Here is a 17,980-nt window from a genome sequence, read left to right on the forward strand (position 1 = left end):
TCTGCCCTCCCCCCCCCACATAGCACAGGCAGGAGAATATCCCCCAGCTCCCCTGCATTGAGCCCAATCATTTGTGTTTGACTGAAGCATTTTCCAGAAAGGCAGCCAACCTGGACTGGAGATGGAGACTCCACCCCTGCCCTTGGCAGTTTGTTCCAGTGGTTAATCACTCTTCCTGGCAAACATGTGTGCCTTTTTTCTCACTGGAATGTGTCTAGCAGTAGCTTGCAGCCACCAGCTCTTGTTCAGTCTTTCTTTCCCCATGAGGCTAAAGAACCCCCGCCTTGTACCTGGCACCCTCTCCCCATGAAGGCCCTCAGGCACCATCATCAAGTCACATCTCAGCCTTCTTTTTGATAAACTACAGAGACTAAGCTCCTTACATCTCTTACTGTCAGGCATTTTCTCCAACCCTTGAATCATTATCGGGGCTCTTCTCCGCACCCTCTTAAATTTTTCACCTTCCTTTTAAAAATGTGACCCTAGAACTAGATGCAGTATTTCAGGCTCAGTCTCACCCCTGGGCAATCTCAGCCCATCCCTAATCTTCTACTGAGTCCATCACTGTGGGATGGGGGTGATTAGTACAGACCCCTTCCTTCAGTGGCTCAGGGACAGCCCAAGCCACATTGCTGAGTTGCCTCCAGCTCAGAGAAAGGGGAAATGAGGCATGATGCTGCTATTTCCAGGTTAAAAAACCAAGTGGAGAACACCATTGCCTTTGGTTTTCTACTTTAAAATCCACCCAGGCTGACCCCACCCATCCAGGAAGCAAACACAAGAGCACAGCCATCAATCTTCTCGCTTTCTCAGGTCATCTTTACTGAGCCCCTCTGTAGAAATACACTATGCAGGTGGGAGGGCTGGTGGAAGCACAGACAGCATCCTCTTCACAGTGGGGGTGGATTAAATACTAGGGGGCCAGTACAGCCATTTGTATTAGTGCAAAGCAGAGGTGGGGTGGGGCGGGGCTCAGGTCACGGCGTGGGAGCTTATGCACAGAGCCAGGCATCAGGTGTAGGGGCTTCAGGTGCTCTGTAGGCAGGGCCCCTGCTGGGGAATGGGAGTTTAGTGAGAGGCTGGCAAAGGAAGTCACAGGTCCATGTGCCGGGAGCCAGGCCCACACCCTGATGTCCGGGAGAAGCAGGGAAAGACATGCTCAATGGCCAGGTTGGGATGCAGGTGTCCTTGCATTCCACCCGGGAACAGCAGCCAGCCAGCAGAGGTCACTGTCATGTGGTCCCCCAAGGAAGGTAAGGGGTCACTGTAGTCCTGGCCCCACCTCCTAGTACTTGGTGGTGAAATTTGGGAATTCCAGGGTGGAGATCTCCCTCTCATTGGAGAAGACAGCCCGGTCAATGCGGGACATCGGGCTCCCCACATTGCGCAGCCAGTTCTTCCTGTGCGGGTGGGGGGAAGAGCATCCATAAGCATCCATAAGGAGAGCTCTGGCTCCCAGCCCCACTGCTTTAACCATTGGACCCCACTCCGTTCCCAGAGCCAGGGATGGAACCCCAGAGTTAGGGGGCTGCAGCCTCCCCCACTCCCAATACATTCCACTTCCCTCCCAGAACCAGGAATAGAACCCAGGAGTCCCAGCCCCCCTGCTCTAATCACTAGACACTACTCCTTTCCCAGATCTAGGGACAGAACCCAGGAGTCCGGGCTCCCTGTTTACACAGCTGGCATTTACCCAGCCATTATCCCACACAAACAGGTTCAGCCTGTAAAGTCCATGTGGAACCTGCCTCCTCTTTTATCTCCTTCCAGGACCTGAAGCAAAGATGGGGGAGACTAGTCGCTATGGACCCTGCCTTCCCCCTATTATCTCATTTGTGAAAAGGGATGGTAGAATGAAGCAGACTGGCTGTTATAGAAGCGACCCCGATTTGTTCAAGCCCTGAAGGTGGTGGAAATGGGGGGAGACTGGTTTCTATGGAAACTGTTCCACTTCTCTCTCTGTCTCCAAATGTTGAAGGTGATGGAAGGGGGACTTGTTGCTATGGAAACTGCCTCCGGTTGTCATCTCTCTGAAGGTGACGGAGCCGTTGCTACGGAAGTTGCCCCGCCTGCCCTTCCCGGTTGCCATGGGGGATGGGCAAGCAGGTTTCTATGGCCCCTGCAGAGAGAAATTAATCAGGCAAATTCTCTGTCCCTTCTGGAGGGGAAGCTAATTGGGGCTGAGCCAAGGCCCCGATTTTCCAGCCACTGATTGGCTAGGGCAGCAGCACTGAGGGAACTGCCCTAATTAGAGGCAGGAGGGTTTCAAATGGGGAACGTGACAGTCTATGATCTTGCTGCCTAGGCCTAGGGTTTAACCCCTTCCCTCCTGCAGGGGAGGGGATCGCACATGCTCCCCCCCCGCAGTCTGGCAGATACCTTAGACTTGCAGATCACTGGAGGCGCCAGAGACAACATAGGTCTTTGGAAACGGCTTTGCTCCTGCATGAAGGGATGTTTCCCACCTTGGAGATCTCAGGAATGTCAGGTCAGCTCTCGGGATTGGGCACTTTCACAGCCCTTCTCAGAGAGGCAGCGTGGCCCAGTGGACGGGATACTGGGACTTAGGATTCCTGGGTTCTATTCCCAGTGCTGCCACTGACCTTGGACAAGCCCCTTCCCCTCTCTGGGCCTGTTTCCATTGCCACCATTTGTCTGTTTAAACTGAAATGTGTGTGTGTGTTGGGCGGGGAATGAACCGTCTATGCAGCACCCTGCACAATGGGGCCTCAATCTCAGTCAGGGGGTCTGTCCGGCACCTAGTATAACAGGACCCCGAACTCAGTTTGGGAGCCTGTGCAATGCTGGTACAAGGGTCTGTGTGGCTCCCAGTACAACAGGGCTCTGATCTCAGTCCGGGGTCTGCACGATGCCAAGTACAACAGAGCTCCGATCTCAATTAGGGTGTCTGTGCAGCACCCATAACAAACAGGGACCTGATCTCGGTCAGGGGGTCTGTGCAATGTCCAGCACAATGGTCTGTGTGGCTCCCAGTACAATGGGGGCCCGATCTCAGTCAGGAGGGCATGTGTTGCACCCGGCACAACAGAGAGGACCCTCAGTTGGGAGGGTCTGTGCAATGCCAGGCATGAGGAGGTCCTCAGTCAGGGGAGGTCTGGGCAGCACCTGGTGTGATAGGGGACCTGATCTCAGCTGGATGCAGGTGTGCCGCACCTGGCACAATGGGGAACCCGATCTACAGGGAGAAGCTGACTGCTGGGCAGGTGGGTGAAAAAGGCTAGGAGTTCTTCGAGTGGGGCAGGTGCTCAGCTATGCCACAAAGGGCCTTCAACACTTGCAGCTTGTGTTTTATGTACACGGGTGAAGGAAGAGCTGGGGGCACACAAAGAGGAGTTTTTCCGTATCTCTCCACATCCTGGGATCCTTTCTCTCCTACTTACGCTGGAGTGATACCAGCAGCTCCTCAACCCCAAGCCTAGCAGCTATTCACACCCCCACCCCACCTCGCTCTGATACCCAGAAGGGTGAACACCACCCATGTTTAACACTGAGCCAACTGGTGAGCTAGGAAGCCTGGCTGATACTCACATGATCTCAATCTTCTCCTTGGGCCCTTGCACCTGCCCAGTCACAGTCCCATAGGGGGTGTTCTTCACCCAGCCGACCACCCCCAGCTTCTTGCCCTGGTCTTCTGTGTACTGGAGAGGAAGAGACAAGGTTACCAAGGCCTTGCGGGAGCCAACGGAACGGGCATTTGCCTCAGTCCCTGGCATACAGCCTCTCCCGCCCTGTGGACTGATCTCTGAGTGGCACAGCCTGGGCTGTGCACCGCCACCATGTAGCTCCCTGCATAAGTGTGTGGAAGTGCAGCTCTGAGGGGAAAGATTCCATCACCATCAGGTCTGAGTGGGCAAGCTTCCACCCCAGAGAGCATGAGACAAGCTTGGTTTTCTCCCTGCCTCCTGCAAAGCTTCCAGCTTTTCATATGCCTTTGCAGAGGGGTAATCACATTTCTGTCTCGGCTTGGATATCAGCTGCCAGCCAGGGGAATCAGTGGGAGGAGGAACAGTCAGCATTAGACAGGGTGCTCCCTACAAGTTCATGACCTCACAAGTGCCTGTCCTGGATGCTGGCCTGGAGCCTCATTGTGATTATCCATCTACTGCCTCAATTCAGTCCCTATAGAAAGAGAAACCAGCATCCTATGGGCTGAGATAGAGAGGTGGAGCGGTGTGTATGGGGATAGATAGATCACTAAATAGACTGAGGGGTGTGTATGGAGAGGGAGAGAGAGGGTATGGATGGATGGACGGATAGAGATAGAGAGCATCTAAGATTACTAGAATCTAGGGAGATAGCTGGATGCAGTAGATAGAGCCAAATATTAGGAGAAAGGTAGCTAGAGCAGGCCAGGAGGATCAAGAGAGCACAGTGTCTGGGATCTATGATGATAGCTGGATCACGAAGGAGTACTAGCTATGCTAGAGTTCAATCAAACCAAGCTCTCATATTAAGAGCCGACATTTCAAAGTGCTCTAAAATCCACATGCACACTAAGTCTGGAAAATTGTTATGCCCCATCAGGCTTGCCCCCCAAAACTGAGCTCATCCAATCAGCATGGACTAATCAGCTTGGGCCCAGCAGTCAATTCAAGGTCCAGGAAGCAACATTAACATTATGAGAGAGTCTTTTGGGCAATATAAATTGGCATTCAGCATGGATGCACACCAGAGAAAGGGATTTGCAGGTACATCATCAAGATGCATTGGGCCGTTCCTCCCTTTCAAAGCTATTGTCTCAGGCTCTCTGCAGAATCAGGCAGACATTGCTGCATCAGTTACACTCAGGGAAATTCCCCCTCTCAGAGCTGTTATCTCAGACTCTGGCAGATTCTCCTGCAGTGGCTACAACTTGGGCATATTTTGAAGCTTGTCTTTCCGACAGGAGCATCAGAAACTTTTTCTTTCTTTCTTTTTTTTCCCTTTAAATGGTCCTGAGATTCCATTGCAACCAGATAGCTCCAGTATCTGGGACCCAAAGCACAGCCCTCTATGCACCTATGCCTGCATCTGGCTCTGATTCTACACAGTGAAACCACCCAGTCACGTTGCAGGATCCCAAATTTCAGGGCAAGAATCAGGCTGGCTGTATTCATGGCTCTGATCAGCCCTGCTTCAAAAAGGAAGAGGCTTGGGCTTACAGGCAGTATGGATTTGGCTCCATCCACCTGATCCACCCTTCAGTTATACCCACTGGCCTTTTCTCTAGTAAATATTGGAAAGAGATTAGAGATTTGGTTCGGTGTGTACACAGATTAGAATAATTCCCTTTCCCCATATTTGCACCACCACCACACGTGGATTTTTTTTAAATGATAAATGGCTCAAAAACCTCCCTCCCTTAACCTAGCATCTCATCCAAAATGCTATATATTATCATTAATATTTTGAAAAAGAAATGGAAGGTGATGGATTGAAAGAGACTCTTCACTGTTTGATGGGGTGCAGCAAATGACTGCATAGGACTAGATCATAACAAGGGGCCCATGTTGCCCAGTATCCCATCTCCAGCAGCAGCCCCGTCCCTGAGGGTCTCAGGAAGCTGCAAGATCTCTGTTCCCACGGGAAATTCCTTCCTGACCCCAATAGTTATAAACTGGCTCATGCCCTGAAGTATGTGGGTTTAGATCCCTCTCAGACTCGTCTCTTAGTTAGTATTTACTATATTAACTCTGGACGTTCTCATTACACATAGAAATGGCCAATTCTTCGGTGAAACCTGCTCAGCTCTAGACCTCAATAAGATCAAGTAGCAGTGAGTTCCACAGTCTAACCATGCACTGAATGAAAAAGCCATTCCAAGGGAGGTCTGCACCAGCCAAACTCGGGGGGGTGGGAGGATGGAGGAGGCAGGGTGGCCAAGGGAGGGAGGTCCAGCACTTGTTTTCAGTGCTCCTGAGAAACCACACCAAGGCCTTTCAAAACTTCTCATAGCCTGGGTTGCTGGCCATCGAGGTGCACATGCTGATCAGTCAGGGAATTCTCCTCTCCTTGCACATGATGCTCTATCACCAGAGACCTTTCTCCTCCAAACTGGCCCCTGCATCTGCAGGCCCAAGACTTCATCTGGTCCCCTTCTGCCTTGGACCATCCTCTCCAGCAAGCAGCTCCTGATGTTGGCTACCATCTGCAACATTACTGCTGGCCTGGGGGCCCTGACAGCAGCTCCAGTTTGGTAGTACAGGCCCTTAGTGCATCCAGCTAGGTTGGCTCCTCCTCCCTGCCCACAGCTACCTCACACTGGCTTGGGAAGGAGAGTCTGGACTAGGGGCATTTGGGAATCAGAAGACAGTGCCATGCGACCAAGCATGCTGTCCCCTCTGATAGTCTGTGCTCTAAAAGCTGGCTCCCCCCATGCCCGCTTACACACATACCCTTACCTTTCTAAAGAAGACACCTGGCAGGAAGAAAGAAAAGATGAGTCAGTTGCAAATAGGCAGCAAATGCTGGGCATTAAATGCCAGCTCTGTTTCTTAATCATGTAGGAATCACCAGCCTAGACCAGGCCAGGAACCATCTATCCTGGGATCCTGGCACTGTCCAGCACCAGCTGCTCAAAGGAAAGTGCAGAAAACCCTGCTGTGCTGAAATAACCTGCCTCCTGGGAAAGCCCCCACTTGACCTTCATTAGCTCATGTCCTGGAGTATGATGGTGTCTGTTCTTGCCACAGCCTTGTTTGGTTTTTAAGATTTACTGCTCTAACTCTGGATATTCCTGTTATCCACAGGAACATCCTATCCTTGTTTGGCTTCTGATCAGTGCTTTAGCTCCTGTGGCAATAAGTTCCAAAGGTGCCCAATGAGCCCACAACTCCACAGCTTGTGAAATTTACTTCAGCATCTGAGGTATGAATGGAAATGTAAAACTAGGCCAGGGGCAAGCAAACTTTTTGGCCTGAGGGCCGCATCGGGTTTCCAAAATTGTATGGAGGGCCGGTTAGCGGAGGCTGTGCCTCCCCAACAGCCAGGCATAGCCCGGCCCCGTCCCCTATCCGACCCCTCCTGCTTCTCGCCCCCGATGGTCCCCCAGGACTCCTGCCCCATCCAACCCCCCCATTCCCTGTCCCCTAACAGCCCCTGGAAACCCCGACCCTGACTGCCCCCCGCTATCCCATCTAACCCCTCCTCTCATTTCTAACTGCCCCTCTGGGACCTCTGCCCCATCCAACCACCTCTTCTCCCTGTCCCCTGACCACCTCCAGAATCCCTGCCCCTGACTGTCCCCCGTGACCCCATCCAACCCCCTTCCTGACTGCCCCCCCAGAACCCTGCCCCCATGTTCCCCACCCTCTGACTGCCCCAACCCTTATCCACACCCCCGCCCCCTGACCACCACCCCAAACTCCCCTGCCCTCTATCCAACCGCCCCTGCTCCCTGCCCCCTTGCCGCGCTGCCTGAAGCACCAGTGGCTGGTGGCACTATAGCCATACCACCCGGCTGGAGCCAGCCACGCCACCGTGCAGCACAGAGTACTGGGTAAAGCTCCGGCTCCGCAGCTGCGCTGCTCCAGGAGCTCGCAGCCCCACTGCCCAGAGCATTGCCGCGGGGAGAACTGAGGCTGAGGGGGAACAGCAGGGGAGGGGCCGGGGGCTAGCCTCCCGGGCAGGCACTCAGGGGCTGGGCAGGAGGGTTCCACGGGCGGTAGTTTGCCCACCTCTGCACTAGGCCCTGGTATCATCTAATTTACACCAAGGATCAGTCCTTCTATCTAGGTGTAAAGAAAACTCCATCAATTCTGAGGCCAGAAGTGACTATTGTGGTCATTCAGTCGGACCGCCTGCACCACCCAAGTCCCAGAACCTCAACCAGTGCTTCCTGCATCCAGCTAAGACATGAATGGACTCACAGCATCCAATGTATCAGTGAAGCACAGTGAGTTACCAAAGACTGCCCACCAAATCAGTGGCAGAGCTAGGAAAAGAATGCTAGAATCTGCACTACCAATCCTGTGATTCAGTCATGACACTTTTCTCCCTCCCAGAGCAAAGAGTAGAACCCAGAAGTCCTGACTCCAATCTCTCCTGCTCTAACCACTAGACCCTGCTCCTTTTCCAAGAGCTGGGTCTAGAACCCAGAAATCCTGACTCTTAGCCCCCACGCACCTGCTTCAACCCACTAGACAACACTCCTTCCTGCCTGAAAGAGCTCTATTGAGGGGTTTTACAATGTGCAATGGATGAAATCTGTTTTCTTTTACTGAGGGGCCCCAATCTCACTTCTTTTACTGAGGGGCCCAGGTGAGGTCTGCCCAGAGCTGGACAGAGGGAGACAACCTTGCTCCCATGCTGAGAAATATCTCTGCAAAACGCCACTCAAGATGACAGTGGTGTGTCTGGAATAGCTCCCCATTCCCTATCCCTGTGGTACTGGCTTTAATAAGCTCATTTGGGGCTCACTGAAACCCTCCCAGCCCTGCTGCATGGGAGCAGCTGTCCTGCTGTAGTGAGATTTACTCTCCTTTCATGAGCTATTTGCAGCATCCCTGGCTAGAGCAAGCAGGGGAATGATCCTCTCTATTTGCAACAAAGTCAATGCAGCTGGTCAACAGTGCAAAATGCAATACACTTACCTTGCACGTCCCCATAGACCTCATAATCCAGGGCCCAGAGTCCTGAGGAAGCCATGACACGGCATGGGCTAGTGTGGTGGGCTGCAGATGGGAGCTGGTGGGAGTGAACAAGGGTTTGCAGCACAGCATGTTATGTGATCTGCTGCAGGCAGCTCCGTCTGCTTGTTACTAAATTGAGCCTTTTGGATGGAGGCAGCATGGTGAGGAAGAAGCAGGCCAAGCCACTCATGCCACCCCCACCCCCAGCCCTCTCCAACTGCACTCACAAGCCCGATAGGAAACCCCTCTTCCTGCAGGCTCAGCCCCCCTCTGTGTGGCTTTCCCCCTCGCAGAAGTTCTCTTACTTCCATGCTATGGGACCTCCTATCCCAACTCCCAGCTACTTCCCACTCACTCCAGTGCTAACCTTCCCTCCCAAATACCCAATATCAGTATTGGGACAGGGAACTGGACTGACATTCGGGAGCCTTGGGTTGGCTACTGCTCTGCTCAGTGATCTTAGACAAGTCACTTCCTCTCCTGGTGCCTCAGTTTCACCGTCTGTAAAACATTAGATAAGAGCTAGGTATCCCTCATGCTCAGTGCTAGGGTAAACCCCTCCTGTAACATCCCAGCAGCAACCTCCCACCCCAGTGCCAACCCCATCCCAGCTATTTCAGACCTGCCCTCTGCCTCCCCCTACTCCATCTCTATTGCCCTTGGAAAGCAGGGAGGGCTAGGCCAATTTGGGGGTGGGAGGAAAGGAATGTGTGTGCGTGTTGAGTGGGGAGGGATTGGGTCTGGGGGTAGAGCTAGGAGTCAGGGTCTGGTGTGGAATAAATTGGGGGGTTGTCCTGGAGACTGAAGTATGGGGGCAAGACTGGGGGGAGCTGGGGTAGAGCTCAGGGCTGAAACATGGGGGTTCAGTGAAGGGGAGGGGGCTGGGATGTTGGGGGAGCAGACTCTGGATGAGGCCAAGTGATCAGTCCTGGATGGCTGGAGCTGGGGTTTAGGAGAGTGAGGGGTCTGGCTATGGGGCTGTGCTGTGGGGTTTTCAGGGGGGGGGTCGGGGCTGGCTGCGAGGGGTCTGGCTATGGGGCTGCGCTGTGGGGTTCTCACGGGGGGTCAGGGCTGGCTGCGAGGGGTCACATCTGGGGCTGTCGGTGGGGGTGGGACTGGGAAACTGTCTCGGGGGGAATGGTCAGGCCTGGATGGCTGGATCTGGAGTACAGGGGGGCGAGGGCTGTCTGTGAGGGGTCTGGCTATGGGGCTGCGCTGTGGGGTTTTCAGGGGGGGTCGGGGCTGGCTGCAAGGGGTCTGGCTATGGGGCTGCGCTGTCGGGTTTTCAGGGGGGTCAGGGCTGGCTGCGAGAGGTCTGGCTATGGGGCTGCGCTGTGGGATTTTCAGGGGGGGTTGGGGCTGGCTGCGATGGGGCTGGCTATGGGCCTGCGCTGTGGGGTTTTCAGGGGGGGTTGGGGCTGGCTGCGAGGGGTCACATCTGGGGCTGTCGGTGGGGGGGTCAGACCTGGATGGCTGGATCTGGGGTTTAGGGGGGTGAGGGCTGGCTGCGAGGGGTCTGGCTATGGGGCTGCGCTGTGGGGTTTTCAGGAACAGTCGGGGCTGGCTGCGAGGGGGCTGGCTATGGGGCTGTGCTGTGAGGATTTCGGGGGGGTCGGGGCTGACTGCGAGGGGGCTGGCTATGGGGCTGCGCTGTGGGGCTTTCAGGGACAGTCGGGGCTGGCTGCGAGGGGTCTGGCTTTGGGACTGCGCTGTGGGGTTTTCAGGGGGGGTCGGGGCTGGCTGCGAGCGGTCTGGCTATGGGGCTGGCTGCGAGGGGTCTGGCTATGGGGCTGTGCTGCGGGGTTTTCAGGGGGGGTCGGGGGCTGGCTGCGAGGGGTCTGGCTATGGGGCTGCGCTGTGAGGTTTTCAGGGACAGTCGGGGCTGGCTATGGGGCTGCGCTGCGGGGTTTTCAGGGGGGGTCGGGGCTGGCTGCGAGGGGTCTGGCTATGGGGCTGCGCTGTGGGGTTTTCAGGGGGGGTCGGGGCTGGCTGCGGAGCTGCGCTGTGGGGTTTTCAGGGGGGGTCGGGGCTCGCTGCGAGCGGTCTGGCTATGGGGCTGCGCTGTGGGCTTTTCGGGGGGGTCGGGGCTGGCTGCGAGGGGTCTGGCTATGGGGCTGCGCTCTGGGGTTTTCAGGGACAGTCGGGGCTGGCTGCGAGGGGTCTGGCTATGGGGCTGCGCTATGGGGTTTTCAGGGACAGTCGGGGCTGGCTATGGGGCTGCACTGTGGGGTTTTCAGGGGGGTCGGGGCTGGCTGCGAGAGGTCTGGCTATGGGGCTGCGCTGTGGGGTTTTCAGGGGGGGTCGGGGCTGGCTGCGAGAGGTCTGGCTATGGGGCTGCGCTGTGGGGTTTTCAGGGGGGTCGGGGCTGGCTGCGAGAGGTCTGGCTATGGGGCTGCGCTGTGGGGTTTTCAGGGGGGGTCGGGGCTGGCTGCGAGAGGTCTGGCTATGGGGCTGCGCTGTGAGGTTTTCAGGGACAGTCGGGGCTGGCTATGGGGCTGCGCTGTGAGGTTTTCAGGGACAGTCGGGGCTGGCTATGGGGCTGCGCTGTGGGGTTTTCAGGGGGGGTCGGGGCTGGCTGCGAGGGGGCTGGCTATGGGGCTGTGCTGTGAGGATTTCAGGGGGGGGGTCGGGGCTGGCTGCGAGGGGTCTGGCTATGGGGCTGTGCTGTGAGGATTTCGGGGGGGGTCGGGGCTGGCTGCGAGAGGTCTGGCTATGGGGCTGCGCTGCGGGGTTTTCAGGGGGGAGTCGGGGCTGGCTGCGAGGGGTCTGGCTATGGGGCTGCGCTGCGGGGTTTTCAGGGGGGGGTCGGGTCTGGCTATGCGGCTGCGCTGTGGGGTTTTCAGGGGGGGTCGGGGCTGGCTGCGAGGGGCTGGCTATGGGGCTGCGCTGAGGGGTGTTCAGGGAGGCAGGGCTGGCTGCGAGGGGTCACGTGTGGGGCGGCCGGTGGCGGTGGGGGTGGGGGCGGGGCTGGGAAGCGGTCTCCGGAAGGTGGGGGGTCAGACCTGGATGGCTGGACCGGAGAGCGGCGGGGGGGACTGCGAGGGAGTTGGAAGCATAAGACTGTCCGCGCGCGCGCTCCCGCGAGGAAGGAGTCGGTTGGCGCGCGCTCCCGCGGCTCCCTTGGGCGGGACTGAGCGTTACTAGGACAAGACGGCGTAATGGAGGGAGCGGATACGCGCACGGTGCGGGCCGGGGGGTGACGTGAGGCTAAGTTGGATGAGGTGGGAGTAGGGTGCGTGGGCTCATCTGGGGGTTAAGTTGCTGGGGACACGGGGGATCAGTGGGGGCACTAGGGGGTCAGGGATGGCGCTTTGGGGGATGGGGTGTGAGGAGGGTGCCAGGGGGTGGAGGCATTTTCTCCCATTGGCTTTGAGGGCAGTTCCCTAGTATAGGCCTCCCTCTCTGCGGGGGGGGCGGGCGTATCTCCCATTCCTTTCCACCACCGGACCTCAACCTGCACCCCCAGCCAGGGCCCCTCAGCACACACATCTCCATCACCCGTGAGCAGTTACCCTCATACTCACACATCACCCTCCCAGGCCCTTCTTACCAGCCTCACTGCCCTAGCCACCTAAATCCATCCCCCCTTCTCCACTCACAATTTGTGCACCATCATCCTCTGGCTCACTGGCCTTGATGGTGACCATGACATGACCCACTGACCCTTCCAGTCTCCTTTGGCCTGGCCAGGCTGGGCATTATACACTCACTGGCTGCTTTTTTGTTTTGTCATTCTGTTTTTAACTGGCAACTTTTCTAAGTGCTTTAAAATCCACATTCTTATTTGGATTATCTTGACATTTTCTGTGCGTCATGAGTGCCTGGGATTTGGTTAGTGGTCCCAATTTGGGGTCATATGAATGAGGGGTTACTGACATAAATTCCCTCCATAAAAATCATGTGGTATCAAAAATCTCTGATTCTTATGTTTTTTCCACATACCTGAGGCTCAAACTATGGCTCTGATCTTGCCTGCTTGGCATTGATCTCCGTTAGTGCATGGCACCCACTCCCTTCTGGGGAAGCAATATTTCAAAAGTAATTGAGGGTAAAGTTGGGGATTCCAACATGAGTTGATCCTGCTACCCATCACTCTCGTGAACTCTTTCCATATAAAATCACCAAGTTCCTAGTGGACTTTGTAGCTCATTCCACAGAAGTTATCCCTAAGTAGATATGTGTAGTGACCAGAGTGTGATTTTAGGATCCTAGTGAGAAGAGCAGCAACAAACAAGATTTCGGGACTGCAATGCTTACAGTTTTGATCATGTTGACAGATCCCTGTTGTGGTCTCAGGGATCAGACAGTGATGTGACTTTTGATGGGAAAACATGATTTATTCCCAGCTTCTGCCCAGATAGAGAGAACTAGAAGTGCTTTTGAAATTAAAAATAATGTATAGACCTTGGAGTATTTAGTTGGGCCTGCAGGGGAAATAACAGACTGGGACCAGAGAGCTGCAACAAGGTTGTGTGAGATGAGAATACAGGCTGAGATTTTCAACAGAGAATAGTGATTTTTAGGGTGCCCAATTTGAGGCAGATTAAACAGGTTTTCAGAGGGCAGGTGGCCAGTCCAAAAGGGACAATGGCTTTGTGTTAATTACCTGCTTTGCTACAGACTTCCGGTGTGATCTTGGGCGAGTTACTTAGTCTCACTGAGCTGTAGTCACCCATCTGTGCAAAGGAGATACCATACTAGCCCTGCCCTGCCTCCCAGGGGCGATGTGCAGATAAATGCAGTAGAGATGGCTGTGTGTTCAGATATTCTGGTGATGGAGCCGTAGAACTACCTTAGCCATCTAGAGAAGTGCTCAGGGCTTTTTGAAAAATCAGGTGTCTTAAGCTCAGCATGTCAAACATTGAGGCATCCAAGATCATTAGTAAAATAAACATTACAGAGGCCTGGACAAATCCTAAGGCTCATCCTAAGGCTGATGTAGAGGTGGCAGCTTCCAGAATGGAGGACTGTGCTGGTGCAACAGCTTTGCAAAACAACAAGGGACATAGAAAACTCTCCAGTTTATTATTATTAACATGACAGTAGTTCTTAGACGTCCCAGCTGAGATCAGGATGCCATTGGGCTAGGCATTGTATAGCCATTTAATGAGAGAGAGAGTCCTTATCTCCAAAGAGTTTACAATCTAGAAGGACAACAGATAGGAGAGGAAACAAGCATCAGGTGTGAACTTGCCCATGGTCAGTGGCAGAGCTGGGGTAACATAAGAACGGCCATACTGGGTCAGACCAATGATCCATCTAGCCCAATATCCTGTCTTCCAACAATGGCCAATGCTAGGTGCCCCAGAGGGAATGAACAGAACAGGTAATCATCAAATGATCCATCTCCTGTTGCCCATTCCCATCTTCTGGCAAACAGAGGTTAGGGACACCATCCCTGCCTTTCCTGGCTAATAGCCATTGATGGACCCCCTCCATGAACTTATCTAGTTCTTTTTTGAACCCTGTTATAATGTTGTCATTCACAACATCCTCTGGCAAAGAGTTCCACATACTGACTGCATTGTGTGAAGAAATACTTCCTTTTGTTTGTTTTAAACTTGCTGCCTATTAATTTCATTTGGTGACCCCTAGTTCTTGTGTTATGTGATGGAGTAAATAACACTTCCTTATTTACTTTCTCCACAGTCATGATTGTGTAGACCTCAATCATATCCCCCTTCAGTCACCTCTTTTCCAAGCTGAAAAGTCCCAGTATTATTAATCTCTCTAATTAAGTCATTCCATACCCCTAGTAATTGTTCTTTCCCTTTTCTGAACCTTTTCCAGTTCCAATATATCTTTTTTGAGATGGGGCAACCACATCTGCACGCAGTATTCAAGATGTGGGCATACCATGGATTTATATAGAGGAAATACGATATTTTCTGTCTTATTATGTATCCCTTTCTTAAGGATTCCGAACATTCTGTTCACTTTTTTGACTGCTGCTGCACATTGAGTGGATGTTTTCAGAGAACTATCCACAGTGACTCCAAGATCTCTTTCTTGAGTGCTAACAGCTAATTTAGACCTCATCATTTTATATGTATAGTTGGGATTATGTTTTCCAATGTGAATTATTTTGCATTTATCAACATTGAATTTCATCTGCCATTTTGTTACCCAGTCACCCAGTTTTGAGAGATCTTTTTATAGCTCTTCGCAGTATGCCTGGAACTTAACTATCTTGAGTAGTTTTGAATCATCTGCAAATTTTGCCATCTCAGTGTTTATCCCTTTTTCCAGATAATTTATGAATATGTTGAATAGGACTGGTCCCAGTACAGACCCTTAGGGGACACCACTATTTACCGCTCTCCATTCTGAAAACTGACTATTTATTCCTATCCTTTGTTTCCTATCTTTAACCAGTTACCAATTCATGAGAGGACCTTTTTCCTCTTATCCCATGACAGATTACTTTGCTTAAGAGCCTTTCGTGAGGAACTTTGTCAAAGGCTTTCTGAAAATCTAACTACACTATATCCACTGGATCCCCCTTATCCACATGCTTGTTGATCCCCTCAAATAATTCTAGTAGGTTGGTGAGACATGATTTCCCTTTACAAATGTTGACTCTTTCCCAACAAATTATGTTCATCTATATGTCTGACAGTTTTGTTCTTTACTATAGTTTCAGCCAGTTTGCCTGACACTGAAGTCAGGCTTACTGGCCTGGAATTACCAGGATCACCTCTGGAGCCTTTTTAAAATTTGGCCTCACATTAGCTATCCTCCTGTCATTTGGTACAGAAGCTGATTTAAATGATAGGTTACAGAGTACTATTAATAGTTCTACAGTTTCACATTGGAGTTCCTTCAGAACTCTTGGGTGGATACCATTTGATTCTAATGAAGTATTACTGTTTAGTTTATCAATTTGTTCCAAAACCTCCTCTAATGACACCTCAATCTGGGACAGTTCCTCAGATTTGTCACCTAAAAAGAATGGCTCAGGTTTGGGAATCTCCCTCACCTCAGCCATGAAGACCGATGCAAATAATTAATTTAGTTTCTCCACAATGGCTTTATTGTCCTTGAGTGCTCCTTTAGCATCTCAGTCGTCCAATGGCCCCACTAGTTGATTAGCAAGTTTCCTGCTTCTGATGTACCCCTTCTGATATAACCCTGGTGTCCTAAGTCTTAGGCCTGAGCCACTGGTCCATGCTTCTTTCCTGAAATAAAGAGCCTGTAGTTTTGTTTCCCTGGTGCTCTTGTAAGTTATGAGCCTCAGAAATGCAGAATCATGAAAGTGAGGTGTAAGTTTCCTGCATTAATAGCTGTGTGTGCACATGTGCATGTGTGTTCATGCTGCATGAACCTTTGCAGGTGGAGAGGTAGGAATGATGCTCTTTCATGGACTATCCAGGGCTTTAGCAAGTACCTGCAACCTATGAGGTACTGCTGTGCAGTGTCATACAGAGTTGCCTGCATATAGCAGAGAGGTTGCCTCTGCAGCTAGGAAAAGTGTTCGGTAAATAGCACGCTGGCTTAGGTCTGGGATTCAGTTCTTGGCTTAGCAGTGGAGGCCATCTGCGTCCTTTGTGCCTTGCTTCCTCCTCTGTAAAATGGAGAGGATATCTTCCTGCCTCCCAAGGGTGGGGGAAGATCAATTCCATTAATGGTTGAGATACTATAATGAGGAGGGCTGTAGCAATAAGCTGCTAGTGCTGTGTTCTCTCTCCTAGGGTCTACTGATCTGTGTGCCATCAGCCTGGGGATGCATGTATGTTGCACTGGCTCAGCGTGTGTGTGTGCACTCATGCCTCAAGCAGCAACTGAGCAACTGCTCAGAGCCGGCTGAGCTAGTTCCAGGGAGCCTCTGCTTTTGTGACTGAGCATCTGGGTCTCATCACTGTGGTGTCTATATGCACATGGCCACAGTTTATTACATGCCCATCCTGAGGTCTCTAATGAGAGCCAAGAAAACAGCTGCTGTCTGTCTTCCGCCTTTCTGAGCAGGGGGAGATCCCTTTCTGAGTTCCCAGCTCTTCTCCCTAAGTAAGCCCTAGATTAGAAGATGTCAACAGGTCAGTGGTTGTAAAGCTGCTTCCCCACCTTTCTGCAAGGATTCACACCTGTCCATATTCCTTTCTCTGGCTCCATTGACCGCAGTAGGAATGTTGTCCCAGGATTGGAAATCTAAGAGGTTGTTGGAAGGGAAAGAGAGGCCCAGTGGGGGTAGAGGAAGTTATGAAACTGTGACCTCATACAGGTAACCAGCAGAGCTTGAACAAGGATAGGCAGCACCGGCTCTTCCTGATGAGGTGGGTCAGAGGAAGGTTATTATAGTTACTGAGACTACCATGATCACATGAACTCTGCCATAGTGACACCCCAGCTGAGATGGACTCCTTCCTTGCACCACAGCTCCCCAAACTCCAGGCGTTCAGCTCTGAAACCCTGCATGGCCTCCCACAACTCAAACCCTACATCCTTCCATGTTTAAAGGCTCAAGAACTGGCCCTTCCAGGCTGAGCCAGTTGCCAAGGGGTTAATACAGCAGATCTAGTTGAATCAAGGTGGGTGTTTTGCAATCTCCTGCTGGCTGTGGCATCTTCCCAAAGAGGGAGATTGTTTGTGACACTGGCAGAGGGGGACTTGCCATGAGAGATCTTAATCCACTTTCCATCCTGCTGCAGGGGATTATGCAGCAGCAGAGTCTAGGGTGGGGAGTAGGGGAAGAGAGGAGACTTCTACCCAATAAGCTTGGCCTGTATTTGTTCCCCCCAGCTGCCTATTGTGTGACGGAGAACTTTTGTTTGTTAATAAGGACTTTCTCCCTTTCCCAGCCCTGTGTGGATTGGTGTGTGACTGATTTTCCAGTCCATCTACAGGATTATGGGCATGCAGCATTGGTCTGTAACGCCGCAGGCAGTGCATGGCTCAGTCCCTGCCCCAAGGGGTTTACAACCATACATGTGGCACTAGCATCAAAGGGGAACAGGAGATGTTTGTGAAGGAATAAGGTGTTGAAAGTCAATAGCAGGAGGCAGCATGGCCCTCTGGCTAGGACACAGAGAGACTGGCAACCAGGACTCCTGGCTTCTAGGCCAGGCTCTAGACGGGGAGTGGGGTCTAGTAGGGTAAAGCAGGGGAAGCTGGGAGCTGGACTCCTGGGTTCTATCCCAGTTCTGGGAAGGGAGTAGGATCTAGTGGTCATAGGGGAAGGCTAGGAGTCAGGACTCCTTGGTTCTATTCCCAGCTCTGTCACTGACCCTGGGCAAGTTCATTCCCCTCTTGGTGTCCCTATTTCCCCTCCCACCCTGTGTCTATTTAGACCAAGCTCTTGGAGGCTTGGCCTGTAGACCTGCTCCACGCATACGTTTATTGTATCAGTATAATTA

The 17,980-nt window shown here is 52.7% G+C and overlaps 2 protein-coding genes and 1 long non-coding RNA gene across 9 annotated transcripts in view; 2 read left to right on the forward strand and 1 right to left on the reverse strand.

Annotated features, from left to right (window-relative positions):
* Window positions 1–798: 798 nt before the first annotated feature.
* LOC127054368 (acylphosphatase-2-like) lies at window positions 799–11,742 on the reverse strand. Of its 7 annotated transcripts, none has more exons than XM_050960458.1 (6): window positions 11,633–11,742; window positions 9,049–9,131; window positions 8,592–8,685; window positions 6,402–6,418; window positions 3,550–3,659; window positions 799–1,400 (listed from the first exon to the last, which is right to left on the reverse strand). In XM_050960458.1, exons 3-6 carry the CDS (start codon window positions 8,644–8,646, stop codon window positions 1,286–1,288), a joined length of 297 nt encoding a protein of 98 aa, XP_050816415.1. In that variant the 5' UTR covers window positions 8,647–8,685; window positions 9,049–9,131; window positions 11,633–11,742; the 3' UTR covers window positions 799–1,285. The 7 variants fall into 7 exon arrangements, with proteins under 7 accessions (XP_050816415.1, XP_050816416.1, XP_050816417.1 ...); XM_050960459.1 differs by having other exon boundaries at window positions 8,592–8,770; window positions 11,633–11,725; XM_050960460.1 differs by having other exon boundaries at window positions 8,998–9,131; window positions 11,633–11,719.
* LOC127054369 (uncharacterized) lies at window positions 10,498–11,094 on the forward strand. The gene is made up of 3 exons (XR_007775233.1): window positions 10,498–10,608; window positions 10,771–10,789; window positions 10,892–11,094. It is a non-coding gene; the product is annotated as an uncharacterized LOC127054369 (long non-coding RNA).
* The window catches only part of C6H11orf80 (chromosome 6 C11orf80 homolog), a 62,696-nt gene continuing 56,445 nt past the window's right edge, over window positions 11,730–17,980 (forward strand). The window contains exon 1 of the mRNA XM_050960446.1: window positions 11,730–11,812. Coding sequence (XP_050816403.1) covers window positions 11,789–11,812 — 24 coding nt within the window. The 5' untranslated portion in view covers window positions 11,730–11,788. The remainder of the gene's footprint in view (window positions 11,813–17,980) is intronic.

This window comes from Gopherus flavomarginatus, chromosome 6 (assembly GCF_025201925.1).
Source record: "Gopherus flavomarginatus isolate rGopFla2 chromosome 6, rGopFla2.mat.asm, whole genome shotgun sequence".
Lineage (NCBI taxonomy): Eukaryota > Metazoa > Chordata > Testudines > Testudinidae > Gopherus > Gopherus flavomarginatus.